Source organism: Seriola aureovittata, chromosome 18 (assembly GCF_021018895.1).
Source record: "Seriola aureovittata isolate HTS-2021-v1 ecotype China chromosome 18, ASM2101889v1, whole genome shotgun sequence".
In the NCBI taxonomy this organism is placed as follows: domain Eukaryota; kingdom Metazoa; phylum Chordata; class Actinopteri; order Carangiformes; family Carangidae; genus Seriola; species Seriola aureovittata.
The window spans coordinates 599,344-615,012 of NC_079381.1; the positions used below are offsets into that span (position 1 = coordinate 599,344).

The 15,669-nt window shown below is 39.6% G+C and overlaps 1 protein-coding gene across 2 annotated transcripts in view; it reads right to left on the bottom strand.

Moving 5' to 3' along the window:
* dcc (DCC netrin 1 receptor) overlaps positions 1 to 15,669 on the bottom strand; it is a 287,897-nt gene that overhangs the window by 102,873 nt on the left and 169,355 nt on the right. For both annotated transcript variants that reach the window (XM_056403378.1, XM_056403377.1), the window contains exons 10-12: positions 15,425 to 15,573; positions 15,164 to 15,302; positions 6,439 to 6,488 (exon numbers count right to left, since the gene is read on the bottom strand). In XM_056403378.1, coding sequence (XP_056259353.1) covers positions 6,439 to 6,488; positions 15,164 to 15,302; positions 15,425 to 15,573 — 338 coding nt within the window. The remainder of the gene's footprint in view (positions 1 to 6,438; positions 6,489 to 15,163; positions 15,303 to 15,424; positions 15,574 to 15,669) is intronic.

Consider the following 15,669-nt stretch of genomic DNA (forward strand, 5'->3'; position numbering starts at 1 on the left):
CCGTGTCATGATCACCACCCCCCCCTTAAATACTGTTTCTACCATGGACACCTTTTGGTCAAGGACATCGCTGTGTGGACCCTTTAGCCAACAGCGTCTACCTGTAAGCTCTGACCTCCCATTCAGATGTTTACTGCACCAAGATGGACCAGACTGAAACAGACCTGTTCTTGACAGTAGCAGTAGTAATTCTCTTAAATTCAGGGCCTGTCCTGTCTCTGCTTGTCTTTCCTGTTCTGAAAATCTCTCTCCTGCATCTTGCTGCACTCTTCAACTTCCTGCACTCCTTCCTGGTTGAAGAAATATTAAAGAAGAACGGACACTAAACATATCAAATGTGCAGTATAGAGGAAAAATATCTAAAAATCAGCTCTATGGTTTTCAAAACATTTACCATTAACTGACAATGAACATGAACAATGTAGAATCCTGTATTTTCCTATCTCAGTGTTGTAAACCTTTGCTGGTTCATTTCTTTGCATAATTGCACAATTTGACGACCTTTCTTGCTTTCCTTGATGGAAAGTCATCAATTAGTACCAAAATGACATACAATCCTAAATACCAAAATAAGGTATATCATATGTATCCACAAACATACTGTGCATATGTGAAGCCAAGACACTGCATAAACTAGAAAGGGCGACAGCTCTGAACCACACTACATGACGTGATGTCATTGACATAATGAAGCGATACAAAACCAATCGCGTAATTGTAACAACCTTTTTCTTTTTTGCTAGTGCCCATGTCCAGTAAGTCCCCGACAAGATGCCGCCCATATTTAAATCCGCCACTGAGCTCTGGGGAGACGAGGGAACTTGGATCTTGAGGAGTCGTAGCATTTATTTACTGACAAACAGCCTAAAGTGTACATACATCACACTGGATGTTCACAACTATACTGCTAACATCTAACTAACTTGCTAACTCTCTACTGCGGTTGCCAGCCGCACTGCTCTCTATCCCTCTCTTGCCAGCTACACACATAACCTACCTACTGATCTATTCCTGAAAGGAGCTGCTGTACTCCTGTAGCAATATTCTGTCTCAAACTTACTGCAGATCTCACACAGAGATGATAAACCAGTGTTATTTGCTCATTTTCTTCCTACTGCTGCCTCTTAATTCGCAGGTTTAGTTTCCACACATGCACATTCATGCTTGCCCTGACTACACACCACTGCTGTACATATATTCACAAAAAAATCCATTCCATGTGAGTTGTCAGGCTGAAATTAAATGTTGGTTAAAGCTACTGACTTTTCCATTTATGGGACAATAAAGTGATTTCTATTTCTCATTTTGATCTTTTAATCATGTGACTTAGACACATTCTAACAAGTAAGAGCTTTTCGACCCCTCTACCCTGTTGCCCTGCTGTGTCAATGGAGCTAATTCATTTTTATATAATAGTCATTTCTTTTTTATTGAATATGTGTCAATTGGACTTAATTACCATGAACATATGTTGTATCATCCTCTGTAGCTTCATCCACTCTTGACATTACAGTAGATTGGCAGTAAAACTAGCGCTGTCAACACCATTAGACCAGGTCACTCAGGTGCATGTGTTGGAAACTGTCAAAGTGTCTTAGTATGTGACACATACACTGAAAAAAAATATTTTTTGACCTTGTAATAATTACTGTGATTATTTGTTTAAATTCTACAATAAATTATTATTTAAGTAATTTTACTTAAAAATGTCACCTTCTATTTAATCTGTTACTTGGTGTTTGCTTGTAATTATGTATCCTCATTTCCATATGTAAATTTGATCATTCACACCAAGTAATATTAACTAAACTAGTGTACTGACCGTGCAATCTGATACAAGAAAGTAAAATTAACTTGGGTGATGAGAGTGAACCAGGCAACCAAGCTGAACGAGTGACATCAGAGGAGAGTTTGGGCTTTGTCCCCTCAGAGACACCTCATCAACAGGACCTGGTTGGTGGTTGATGGTTTTGTTGTTCATTTGATGAGGAAATTCATTAAATGCGAAGCCACAGAGGTAGGTTGTATGCTTAATTAACTTCGTACATTGCTGTTGTTTCATCGACTAAAGCCATTGTTTGTGTACTAATACAATAAAAAAATACTCAACATTAGCATTAGCTGGTCAGTTTACCTTGCTAGCTAGTTATCATGCTGGCACATGTGTTGCTCTTTCCCACCCTGCCCTCTGCCTGTATTTTCTCATTTTCTCTTGTTTTGCTTTCCTCGTCGAGGCTTCAGGGTTGAAGCCTGTTTGGCAGTGGTATGTAGCCCCCAACCAATACAGCGCGTCGTTTGTGAAGTTGAGAGTCTACAAAAATGTAGCAACCAACAGTTAGATCGCAATCTACATCTCATGAGTTTTACACACAGGCAGAGCAGACAGAGGGTTGCCTCAGCTGTGTAGGTGTGAGCAGGTTTATTTGTGCTTTAAAATGTAACCGCTGTGAAGCAATCGGAAGATAACATTTTATTTCTCTGATTGATTCCTTTGTTCTCTGAGGGCCGACTTTGAAACAATAGTGTTCTCTGCTATAAATTCACTTCTGTCTAACAGCAACATGTTGAAAGTAGAAGAGACGTCATCATCCCCTGCTTGAGTTCCTTGGAGAGTCTGGAGAGGAACTTATTAAAGATCACCAGGTAAACTTTGAAAATTTGGGATTTTCTGATAATTATTTTGACCATAATGAACTTGTCTTTTTCCCAACCTAATAATATAACTTTAATCTTGTCACTAACCTGTAGTACCAGTCAAAAGTTGTGCCTTTCCATGTAGTAACATAACTTTAGGTCACAATCAGTTGATTTAAAAACAGTTGTTCTGACAGTATTTTCACAGGCTGCATAGCTACATTAACCACCTGACTGAAAAATATTACTGTCCGATGAAAATATTTTTACCTCTTTCTCATGTTGCACCAATCAAAACAAAACAAAAGTCAACAAAATAATTAATTTCATTTCTTCAGAAGTGTTTCAGGATTCTGAAAATACTAACAAATGTTTTGAACAACCTGTGTTTTTCAAACAATGCCAGAGTATTACCTTTAAGAAATAACAGTGGTTACGTCAATGACCTGAATGTACACTAATATGAGAGGTACAAACTACTGGACCGAGAAATACACATGAAAAGAAATTAATTACATGATAACTTACCTTTCAATTTTTATCTATGTTAATTAATCAAAATCATTAGTAACCTAAATACTTACCCAGCATTTAACCAATGTCTTGCTCTGAGCATCTTACTTCGGTTGTGTAATTTATGTGTAAACTATTAATTGGCTACTTCTACCCTGTAAATCACCTATTGCATATACAGGAACTTTAGAAAATCTGTAGTACATTGAGCACTGATTGTTTGATGTTTTTGACAGGATGTCAGCAAAGAAGCCATCAGAGAGGACTTATCATGTCTTTAAGATCTTTGTTATGGAAGTGCAGATCAGGAAGGCCACACCCCTCATCGTGGGAAAAGAGTTTCTTGATGACTGTAAAAGTGTGGCATTGGCTGCTCATTGACTTTATCCATACAATGAACTTGAGTTACCCACCAACATAGAAATAGACATTTGAAATGTTTCAGAAGCTCTTTCTTGAGCTTGATGTCCTGAAAATGTCTCCTTAAGTCCAGTCTTTGCAGAACACACTTCTAGCATAAATGTTTTCATGCAAGTTTATCAAAAACTTCATTGTGTTTAACTATTTGAAAATGTTTTAGACTAAGTCTTTTAATCAAATTTATTTTTTTTATTTTTGACAATACTGATTTATGAATGTACACAAATGTATTTATTTAAAATGTTTTTATGCCATCCACACTGTATACGTTGCACTGTAACTTACATAATCATTTCTGGATATTAAGTAAAGAAAAGCTAATTAAATCACCCTGAAATACCAAGTGTTTTTGTAGGGGTTTTGAAATTGGATGCCAAGGTAGGCTGAGTGAAATTTACTTACAAAGGGTGAGTAAATTTTGTGTCTAAAGAAGAAAACTGCCAGTAAAATCTACTTGGGTATTCTTGGTTTAACAATTCATACTAGTAAGCAAACTTTACTCGAGGATTTCCTGAGTAAAAATTACAAAGAATTTCTGTGTGGAAATTGTTACTGAGCTTTTTTTAAGTAAATGCAACTCCATTCCTCCAATTTTTTCAGTGTATTATAGATGAGGGGTCAGCAGGTAAGTTTGACCTTGATCCATAGATGGTGGCCAGAACATAATCAAAGGTTAATTTAAGAAATTGATAAAAATGAAACTGGACTTTACTTTGTTACTGTTCACATGTGGAGCTATGGTCTACAGTCACATTCTATACCTTTGACTGATCTCATGAGCTGGTGTTATTTTTTTCTTACCATAAAGGGCATCATGGCTATTTCAGAGGTCTGTCAAGTATGCAACAGAATATTTTGAACTTTGGTCAGGATGAAATAAAGCATCGCAAAAAACAAACTTTCCTGTGCTTTTATTACTAAACAGGAAGGGATTCTGTGGGTGACTGTTGCCATGACAGAGTTCTATTTCAGCACCAGGTGCTGTCTAACTACGGTGCAGCCCGTGGCCTGATGTGAATGTTTGTGTCTGTCATTCACTCTCAACACGGATAAACGTATAATAAACACCTTAAGGTGGGAGGAAATGCTCTGTTTGGACATTATAGCTAAATGTGAGATCATCGGTCTGAAGTTGGGCCAGTTTTATGATGCCTAAGACATGAAAGATAATGGAGGTTATCTGAGTTCTTGCTCAGCTGTGATTGGTACATTGATGCAATTAGGTGGTGCGTTACCTAAATGTTGTTAAAATCTTGCATGTTTCACCCTGAGACTTATGCTGCTCCCAGTACTGTTAAAACTGAAAAAATAAAATTTTTCTGTGTATTTATTCAAAGTGTCTTTTTGTTTCATCCTTATCTACAGGGAGGTCAGAGGTCACGGTGTGGAGTTGGCAGAGCCTGCTTCAGCATTGTTTTAGAAGCCTGCTGCTAAGTATGTTTGGCATTCAGCTTTCATTTCATTTAACAAACATTATTTATTTTATCTTTTTCAGATAAATGTCTGGTTAAGGAAAAAATTCCTGAGTTTGAAAGTGGTTTCATGAAGCTCTGAACTATAATGGAGCTCTGACAGCGCTGATTGATCAGCCCTGACCTGAGAGCCAATCAGCACTGAAATATCAATCACATGAAGAAAATAAACAGACAGAAACTAAATGAGGTCAGCTCTCCACAGACAATCTGACCCTCCTTTTTATGGGCATAAATTATGAGCTGTTCACAACATCTCTGGAAACATTGATCATTTCTCTGCTGCTGCTTTCTGAGCAGGTTGAAAAATCCTCATGACATCAACAGCTGAGGAACGAGGTCACATTTCTCATTATATGGTAATTATTTTATCTAAACTCTTGTCTTCCATCTCTTCTCTACTTACATATCTGACCATAGAGTCTCTACACCAGGTGCAGAACAGAGATGGTGCAAAACTGTCAGAGAGGAGTATAAGAGCTCGCCAACAGAGTCATCAGCATGTCATGTTTGAGCAAAACAAGGTGCATTATGGTCAAAGTCAGCTGTTAAAGCAAGATTTCTAAGGCTTTACACATATTAGTTCCTGTTATGAACTAAATTAAGTGAACAGCTAACAATCATGGAAACCTGTTTTTAGAATGTAACCCCAATTGTTTGCTAAAATAACTTGTAATAAGCAAATTGAAACCATATGTGGGATGCTGGATATTGCACTTCAATGAGATATTATATTGCTATAACTATATATCGTTCCATCTTAGAGAACAGGGTCCTCCAGCTTGGGTTCTGTGCCCACTTATTCAACTGTGTGCTGTTTTTAAACAGTTAAAGAGGATGAGAGGAGCTCATGTGATGTGATTGGCTATTAGGCTAACATTGGAGTTGACCCCCACTCTGCCATTGGCTAGTTCTGGCACAACCTGACCAACAGCCACATTTGTATATATTTATAGTTTTTTATATATCTGTGTACTCCATGTTGTGTTTTTAATGGCTGCTGAAAGTGAACTCCTCTGACCCCTGACCTATCCCTCCTCTGTAGTGGACAGCAGGTGGTCATCACTTTTTATATGATCAATGTTGTTTTTTGGGTGAACTATTTAAATATACATAAATATACACACATAGTACATAGAGTATGCTTGTGGACAGTTGTGGATTGAATCAATCAGTAAAATGAGGCCAGATCACCAGAGAGGAACTCATGGCTGAGCTGACTGATGGCAGTTCAAATGTGTGTCAGAATAAGCAGTCATCAGTCATTCACTTCCAGGGGGGAGGAAGCTGGAACATCAGCCAGAAAGTTTAAATGGTTTATGTAGATGACAAAATGGACTGTTGTTGTTTTTTTGCAGTGTAAAGATGTGCAGAATAAAGAATAAAAATGTAAACTCACCCTGGACAGGACAACCTCTAAGGTGATGTTCTGAGGAGGTGCACTGGGCACTGCAGAGACAAACATAAAAGTATATAAATATATCAGATCAACAGACACCAGTTTATTCATGACTCAAAGACTAAACTGACTTTTTAATTTACTAATATGCTATTTTCAATCACTGTAAGTTTTTGGTAAACAGTATGTTGAGGAATCTGTGCACTTAACCTGCTGATATAATATTTGCGTCACTGAAATGTTCACTTTTATTGGTGTTTTAGAAAAATAAATCCATTATCCATCATTAAAAAGTCGGTTAGAGCAGTGGTTCTCAACATGTGGGTTGAGACCCCCCTCAGTAGTCCCAAGATAAATCTAAAGGGCTTTTTTTAAAAGGATTTATCTTTCTGTCAAAGGGTTAGGGTCAGGCAAGTTTATGGACGTGAAACAGTCAATCCCTTGCACAGCCCTGTGTGAAATACTCTGAGCAGATCACAGTCCATGTGCTCACTATGCTCAGCCAGGAATCTCAGGGAAAGACATGAGCACACTCAGTGACCTTGTATATGACTTTTAAACTAATCACTCATGACATCATAATGGAGCTAAGAAATGAGCCTGTTATGTCTCCCACATAACAGGCAGAATTATGTTATAACCAACCAGTCTGGTGTGTAAAGGTGTGTGTGGCTATTCTGTAGCAGTTTGCTTTCAATTTACACATAATTGAATCAAGGTAAAAACAGTAGTTGCCCTGGCATGACTGCACTGTGCTCTGTCACAGGCTGCAACATGTGTGTCCTACTGCCTGCATGTCCAAAATTATTCATACCCTTCTCAATAATCAACAGAAAAGCCTTTATTGGCTATTACAGCAATCAAATGCTTCCTATAATTGCTGACCAGCTTTTTGCATGTATCCACTGGTATTTTTGCCCATTCATCTTTAGCGATGAGCTCCAACTCTTTCAGGTTGGAGGGTCTCCTTGCCATCACCCTAATCTTTAGCTCCCTCCACAGATTCTCAATTGGATTCAAGTCAGGACTTTTGCTGTGTGTTTTTGGGTCGTTGTCGTGCTGAAATGTCCACTGGTGCCCAAGGCCAAGTTTCTCTGCAGACTGCCTGATATTGTTGTTAAGAATCTTGATGTATTGCTGTTTTTTCATGGTGCCGTTTACTGTGATTAGGTTCCCTGGTGCATTGGCTGAAAAACACCCCCAAAGCATTAGGTTCCCACCACCATGTTTGACAGTGGGGATGGTGTTCTTAGGGTTGAAGGCTTCTCCTTTTCTAAGCCAAATGAAGGATACATCATTGTGGCCAAACAATTCAATTTTTGTTTCATCTGACCATAAAACAGAAGACCAGAAGTCTTCTTCTTTGTCCAGATGATCATTTGCAAAGGCCAAGCTGGCTTTTGTGTGCCTTATCTGGAGAAGTGGCGTCCTCCTTGGTCTGCGTCCATGGAACCCAGCAGTGTGCAGTGTCCGTTAGACTGTCTGCCTTGAGACGTTGCCACCAGCAGAGCCCAGATTCACCAGGATGGCCTTGGTGGTGATCCTTGGATTCTTCTTCACCTCTCTCACTATCCTCCTGGCCAGCACAGGTGTCACTTTTGGCTTCCGACCACGTCCTCTGAGATTTTCCACAGTGCGGAACGTCTTGTATTTTTTAATAATACTTTGCACTGTAGCCACTGGAACTTGAAAACATTTATATATGGCCTAGCCCTTTCCTGACTTGTGAGCAGCCACAATGTGCAGCCGCGGGTCCTCAGTGAGCTCCTTTGTCTTAGCCATGACTGTCCACAAACCAACTGCAGAGAGCTGCTTTTTTTCACCTGTTAAGTTGATTAAAACAGCTGTTCCCAATGAATCAGGGTAATTAAGATGCTTTAGAACAGCTTGGACTATTTGGAACGGTATAGAACTTTGGATTTTCCCATAGACTGTGACAGTTTACAAAGGGTATGAATAATTTTGGACATGCCACTTTTTGTTCAAATGTAAATAAAAGCTGAGAAATATTTTTTTCCACAATGATTCCTCTTGTACATCGTCTTATTATCTTCTGGGAGAAGCCTGTGTCATTTCCGGTCAAAAGAAACCTTGCTGGTTGAATAAAAGTAACTTTAAGTCAAAATTTGCCAGGGGTATGAATAATTTCGGGCTTGACTGTATATATATATATATAATATATATATATATATATATATATATCTTCTCTTGTTCTCTGAAAACAAGCATGTTTCCATTTGCAGACTTGATCACAGGTATTAAAGAGCCACTTTAGCAGATCCTTGTCTAACATCTTACAATTGAAGATGAACATCAACTCAATGGATAAATCAGACAGGTGTAATGTTGGTAGAAAGTGGAGTTTTTAGAGGCTAACAGTTCCCCCTCCTTCCAATCTTTGTGCTAAGCTAGGCTAAAAACCACCTGGAAGTTCCCAACATTACCTTGTATCTCCCTGAGACTCTGGCCCTGAATAATCTGTTACAGATGAAGTAGTGTTATTAGTTTTTCAGTGTCAGTGTCAGTGAATGAGTGCTGTGCTGTCTCTGTTTGGTGTCAGATCACTCCTTTCAATCAATCATCATGATGACATCAGCACAGACAAGAAGCTGATGGACTGATGCTGGCGTTCAGTCTTTGTGAACTGACTGTGTCACTGCCGCAAAACAAGATTACCACCGGAGAACTGACAGGTGTCATAACACACGCACGCACGCACGCACGCACGCACGCACGCACACACACACACACACACACCGTCTTTCACAAACACTGTCACTATCTTATCTGGGTTATCTAAGGTAGCTGAAAACGAAGAAAAAGAATGTGAAGATGATAATTAGGCAAAGAAGAGGAGCAGAAATCCACACAGGAGGATGGAGAGGAGAAGAAACAGGAAAATAAAGAAGAAAAAGATAACAAGAAAGATGATGAGGAAGAGAAAGCACAGAAGGCAAAAGAGTGAAAAAATAAAAGGACCAACGCAAAGACAATGAAAGACAACAAAATGAAGATGAAAGTTAAGAAAACAAAGACAAAGTTGAAGATAAAGGAGAAAATGGAAGGAAATGAGAACATGAAGATCAAAAGAGAAGACATGAAGTTTAAACATGAAGGCAAAGAAGGAAATGAAGAACAAGCTGAAAAAGACAAATACAGGATAGGTAAAGTAGTAAACAAAGATGATGGAAGACGCAGGGAATGATGAATACCAAGGAAACAAAAAGATGAAAACAAACAACATGAAAAACACGGTGATGGTGAAGAAGAAGATGAATAAGCAACAGGAGGAAGAGTATGCATAGAATGATGAGGAAGAGGCAGCTGTGTGGTTATGTCCAGTCAATCAGAGATAAACTAAGTTGTTAACATTGAGAAGTGTTTTTGTTTGAATGAACTCTCTGTCGACACAGACGCCTGATTAACTGTCAGAGGCTCATCTATTGATTCAGCTGCTCATTGTGCGTGTGTGTGTGTGTGTGTTGTATTGTGGGTTCAATTAGCCCACAAGTCATTGTTATCATCCAGATGCAGCCAGAAGATTAACAATACAGCCACTCTGCATCTGTGTGTGTGTGTGTGTGTGTGTGTGTGTGTGTGTGTGTGTGATCACTTTACGGTGTGACTGCAGCTGGATGCCTCCATTCTCTCTCACTGCTGATGTATGGAAGTTTATTAACAACAACATTCCATCTGTGCAGCAGTCAGCAGCTGAATGTTAAAGTCAGAGCTCAAGTCCCATTTAGAGGAGATATTAAAGGACCAGACTGTGGTGTAGCTCCGCCCCCCATCAAAACATAAACTACAGGACAGGAAGCTTTTATCACACCCTCACTAACTGACAGCTCTTTCACAGAAATACAAACAATAACAGTGGACAATGATTTTGGTTTTTTAAAGTCATGGTTCAGAAAATAGCTGATAAGAGGGGCAATACTGAAGAAGATTACAGCAGTTATCTAGATGAAAACAACAACTAAGAGGATTCAGACACTGACTTCTACCTGTTAAGCTGCTAACCAGCAAGTCAATGATCAGGGTGAGACATGGAGGAGGAGCCAGTATCACTGCTAGCCAGGGGTACAGATTCACCTGATGCAACGCTGTCACTAAAACCTTTATTATTTTCTCAGCCTCTGAAGCAGAATCAGAAATGAAAAGAAAACCATCGGAGACCTTAAACCTTTGTAAATCATTGCCTTTACGAATGCTCATCAACATTAAAAAAATGAAAATAGTTGAACTGAACTGAAAATGCTGACATTCAGTTTTTAAGGAAATCCTCAGGTTTAGGGAGGTTGTTTCCAACAGTGCTGAGGTTTTAGAGGATGCCTCAGGTCTTAATGGGTTAGGTGAGACGTAAAGGGGAACTCCATCATTTTTACACATCAGAGTGTGTTTTCAAGCATTGTACTGCTACACAAAAGTGAAAAGAGTTATAAATCCTTTAGTGACCCCAGAGGGAGCTGTACGAAGTCTGATAAATGTCCTCACGTGATGTCACTTGAGTCAGCATCAGTTGGGTCTGCTGACTCTGAAAATGAAAGAAGACTAGGTCAAAACCTAGTACATGGATGGGCTGTGTATGGTCAATGTGTGAAATTGAGGACAGAGTTGAAAACATTTGTAGAACTGTCGTAAACTGTCGTAAACCAGCTGACACTACAATGTACTGTCTGTAAAACTACAGACAGTACATTGTAGTGTCAGCTGGTTTCAGTGTAGTGTCAGCTGATTTCAGCCTAATATGAGCTGGTTTCAGTCTAGTGTCAGTCGGCTTCAGTGTAGTGACAGTTGGCCTCAGTGTAGTGTCAGCTGATTTCAGTGTAGTGTCAGCTGATTTCAGTGTAGTGTCAGCTGGTTTCAGTATCAGTTGGTTTCTGTCTAGTGTCAGTTGGTTTCAGTCTGGTGTCAGCTGGTTTCAGTATCAGCTGGTTTCAGTCTATTTTAATAAAGCTGTTCTCATTTGTAACATGAACACTCACAGAGAAAGTTAGAGGAGACACAATATCTTTATTATTTTATCTCTCACACAAAGCACAGTCTCTGTCTGGGTAACAAACTGCTGTCCCACCTCTCTGCCACTCACTGAACAGAGTAGATGCAGACAGGTGTGCCGCTGGCTTGCAGGGCAGTACTGGTGACTCTCTTCTATAGGAAGTAGCTAAGGTTTATCCACAAAGTAACTAGGTTTATTGTGAGGTGCTTTTTTTTTAAATCTACAGTGGCAACACTGCAGCCAGCCGAGTGCTGGTAACTCGGTAGCTATAACTTGATAATGCAAAATATATCAGTCAGTCTGAAAGTGTATCCTGCTCTCTGCTTGATGCTACAGACTCCAGGCTTCAATAGCCACTACTGCTATAACACACCCAGATTCTCCAAACGAACTGCTGGTGGTCAAGATACATTGTGGGTAATGTAGTAACCAGGTTTATAGAAGGAAGAAGAATGTATGGAATAAAAAGAGGACACTTTGTGTAGTTCTGCTGCATCAGCTTTGATTGAGATGGTGGTGGGGAAGTGGTGGTTGTATTTGGTTCTTTGGCTCTGCTTGCTTATCTGTAAAAGTCAACACACGCCACCTAACGACCCAGATTCAGGTGCACTGCAGCGTGTTATAGGTGTATTGAGACCAGATACCTCACTGGTGAGAGCATGCTTATTGAACTGTGAGGCTATTGAAGGAGTATGTTTTGCTGTGTGTTTGCTTGATTGATTGAAGTGTTTTATTGTATCACATTAATTTGTCTTCCTTAGGAGAACTCCTTTTTCTACTTTCCTTTGTTTGCAGTTAATATAACATGTTCAGTCTCTTATTTCCTTTTGCTTTTAAATACTACTTTGGAACATCATGTTGAACATTGTTCATTAATTACACATAATTAATTTATTCTATGAATGTTTTTTTATCATTAGTGAATGTTTCCTTCTCTGTTCTGTCCCACGTCACAACTAACATCAGTACTGAACTTTCTCTCTCTCTCTTTGTGTGTGGGATGCCGGTGTGAGGGTTAAGACTTGGTTTTAGGTTAAAGTTTAAGAATTTAATTGTGATGGTTTATCTTAGGGTAAGGGGCTAGTGCATTATGTCAATGCAGTGTCCTCACAAATATAGAAGAACAAGGGTGTGTGTGTGTGTATGGGTGTGGGAGAGAGAGAGAGAGAGAGAGGACTCCATTACTGTGTCAGGCTGAGAGGCTGAAATGAAACAAGTATCTCCTCATCTCGCTGCTTAATTAAAGACCCCTTAGTCCCCTAATGAAACCAATGACAGCAGGAGAAAGAGCGAGAGAGAGAGGGAGAGAGACAGATAGAGACAGAGAGAGTTCATGTCTATGAAAAAAGTGTGTTGCATTTCTTTGGCACTTCTTTCCTTCTCCTTTGTCCAAACTAATGGCCTCTCTTTCCTTCTCACACACACACACACACACACACACACACACACACACACACACACACACACACACACACACACACACACACACACACACACAGTGTGAGGCAATAGTCAGCACCTGGTCCAGCAGTTTTCCAGACCCAGTCCCAAATAGGTCTAACTGCAGGCATCAGGGACTCTCTGGACTTTTATTTCATGGTGTTTTGAAATACTAGACAGAAAGCTGTTTACGAATTGGTGCTCATAGAGAGAGATTACAGTTCAGACTGGACAGTACAACAGTAAATAAGCAAGCATATTGAATTTACTTTGAGCTTTGAGCTACAGGATCTGTTCAACCATCATAGTTGCTCTCCCTTAGACTGCAATACACACACACACACACACACACACACGCACACACACACACACACAAACACCATCACCACCCCCACCCTTTACCACCACCATCCCATTGTTATCACTGAAGGTAGGCTAAATAACAGAAAAACCTCTGTTTAATGTAATATACACTACATCCTCCACAGTGATCAATTGAATCAACAACTTTCTAAAACTATTTTAATAATAAATTGCCAACTGAGTATATTAGTAATTATCCGGTTGTTACAAAGTGCCTAACTAGAATGAATTGGTTGATTTCGTTGCTGTTCTAACCTGGAAAATATCTGGTAACCTAAAGATGTTCTTTCATTTTATTGTTTTATCATATATTATTATCATCACCCTACAACATGTTTTACCCCTCTCTTTCCATTTTCAAATGTAACACAGTAACACGTTTACTCAGAAACATTTTAACTGACTTACTTTGTTCTTTTATCTGAGAACATTGTTGCATAGTGATTAACTTCTACTGATGTCTTTTCACTACTAGTATTGACGCTGTTCACCAACCATTATTGTGAGTTTCAGTTTGGCAGGTCCTGACAAAGGGCTGTTTGAAGGTTAATGTTATGCAGTTAGCAACAACACACACACATATACATTGAAAGACACACACACCATATGGATATTAACTGTAGCTTTTTGGAGGCTCTATGGTAGCCAGCTCTACTGCCACACACAACAAAACACAAACACACACACACACACACACACACATATATTGACAGAGACACACAAACACCATCTCAATGAATTGGATTAATTGGACTCTGGTGTAACAAGTGCAATTTATACTGTCAGACATAGAAGCACAGACACTTTCAAAATAAGAGTCTCAAAAAGGTAAGAGGTAAGGTAGGTCATAAAAGTCAGATCTTAGAAGCCATTGTCTATATGGGGATATAGTGGTATAGCTTTATTGCAGATCAGGACAACTCTCTACGACATGAATGAAACTGAAAGTAACGTCCTTTGTAGAGATTGAAACAAGAGGAATGAAGTACACGCACCAAGCAGCAGGCACATTCTAAATTTCTCCAGGAATTTTCTAGTTATTATTATTATTATATTACTATACAACAGTGTTCATCATCAATTTGTTTGAAGGCACCTGCTATATTTGCCGCCATGTTAATTTTTAACATAACTGGGAAAAACAAGCTCCAAAAACATGTAAAAAAAAATGTGGGCCTGAAGACGTCAACCAGCCCATTAAAGACACATCGTTATGCTGAACGAAACCAAGGAGCTGTCAGTTATGGAGAGACAGTCATTGTGATCTGGTTCAAAACGAAGTGACACTGCTTTATTGGTTGGACCTTTCAGAAATGCTCACTGTGCAGTGTGATCTCCAGGAGTGCCCATTTAAAGAACCATGGTGCTTTCACAGACGCTCCAACATTTGAGAACTGAGCCTCTGCTGCAAATAGCAACTTTTTTAAAACAAAAAAATGACTTTTTGTGGTAAAATATTGGAAACTCAATGTTCACAGCTACTTCCAGAACTTTTGACTGTAACAAACATGCTTCTTCAGTGACTGGAAGTTGTTGGAGTAATCACATCAGGGCTGGATTTAACTGTTATGGTGGCGTGGGCCCGCTGCACTCCTGCTAATCCTCCTTTCCTCACTCTGTGTATACTGCTATGGTGGAATATTAAACATATTTGCTGTGTGGTGAATTGATTAATGAATTTAGGAATATGCACAGTGTAAACACCCTCCACCCCAAAACCCCTGTTGTCTGCAGTAACCAGTTCTGTAATCAAGGAGTCTATCATGTGAATAACAGTGACTTTACCACATGAATTAAAATAAAAAGGAGTCTCTCTCAACTTTCAGTCTTAAAGTTTCAATAATACGCAGCTACTAATCAAACCAAACTGATTCAAGATGAAAATAATAAATCCAGCTGATGCGAGGCTGAGGTAAAACTTACCATCAGATTGGGTGGTGACGCTGGCGGTCTCTGTGGCAGTGCCCGGTCCGTAGCGGTTTGCGGCCAAAACCCGAACTGTGTACTCAGTGAACTTATTGAGTCCCTCCATTTTGTAGTTGAGTCCGTTCACCTCCACACTCTGAACACAAAGACACAGCAGCAATTCACAAAGTCAGAGCTAATCATTTTATGACATTTAAACAACCTCCACATAACAGCTCATGTTCTGACAGGTAGAACTACATCTGTTATGGTGCTGACCTGCTCTTTGCCAGATGGGCTCTCAGTCCACAACAGTCTGTAGCTCAGCACGGGGCCATTCGGTTGGATGGGAGGCTCCCAGCTCACCTGGACAGAGGTGGGAGACAGAGCTTCCACCCGGAGAGACTCCACCCTGCTGGGAACCTGGACTGTAGAGACACAGAGATGACACACCGCTCACACACACTCACAAATACTCATGCTACTGCTACAATTACACCTTCTACTACCATTACTATATTAGC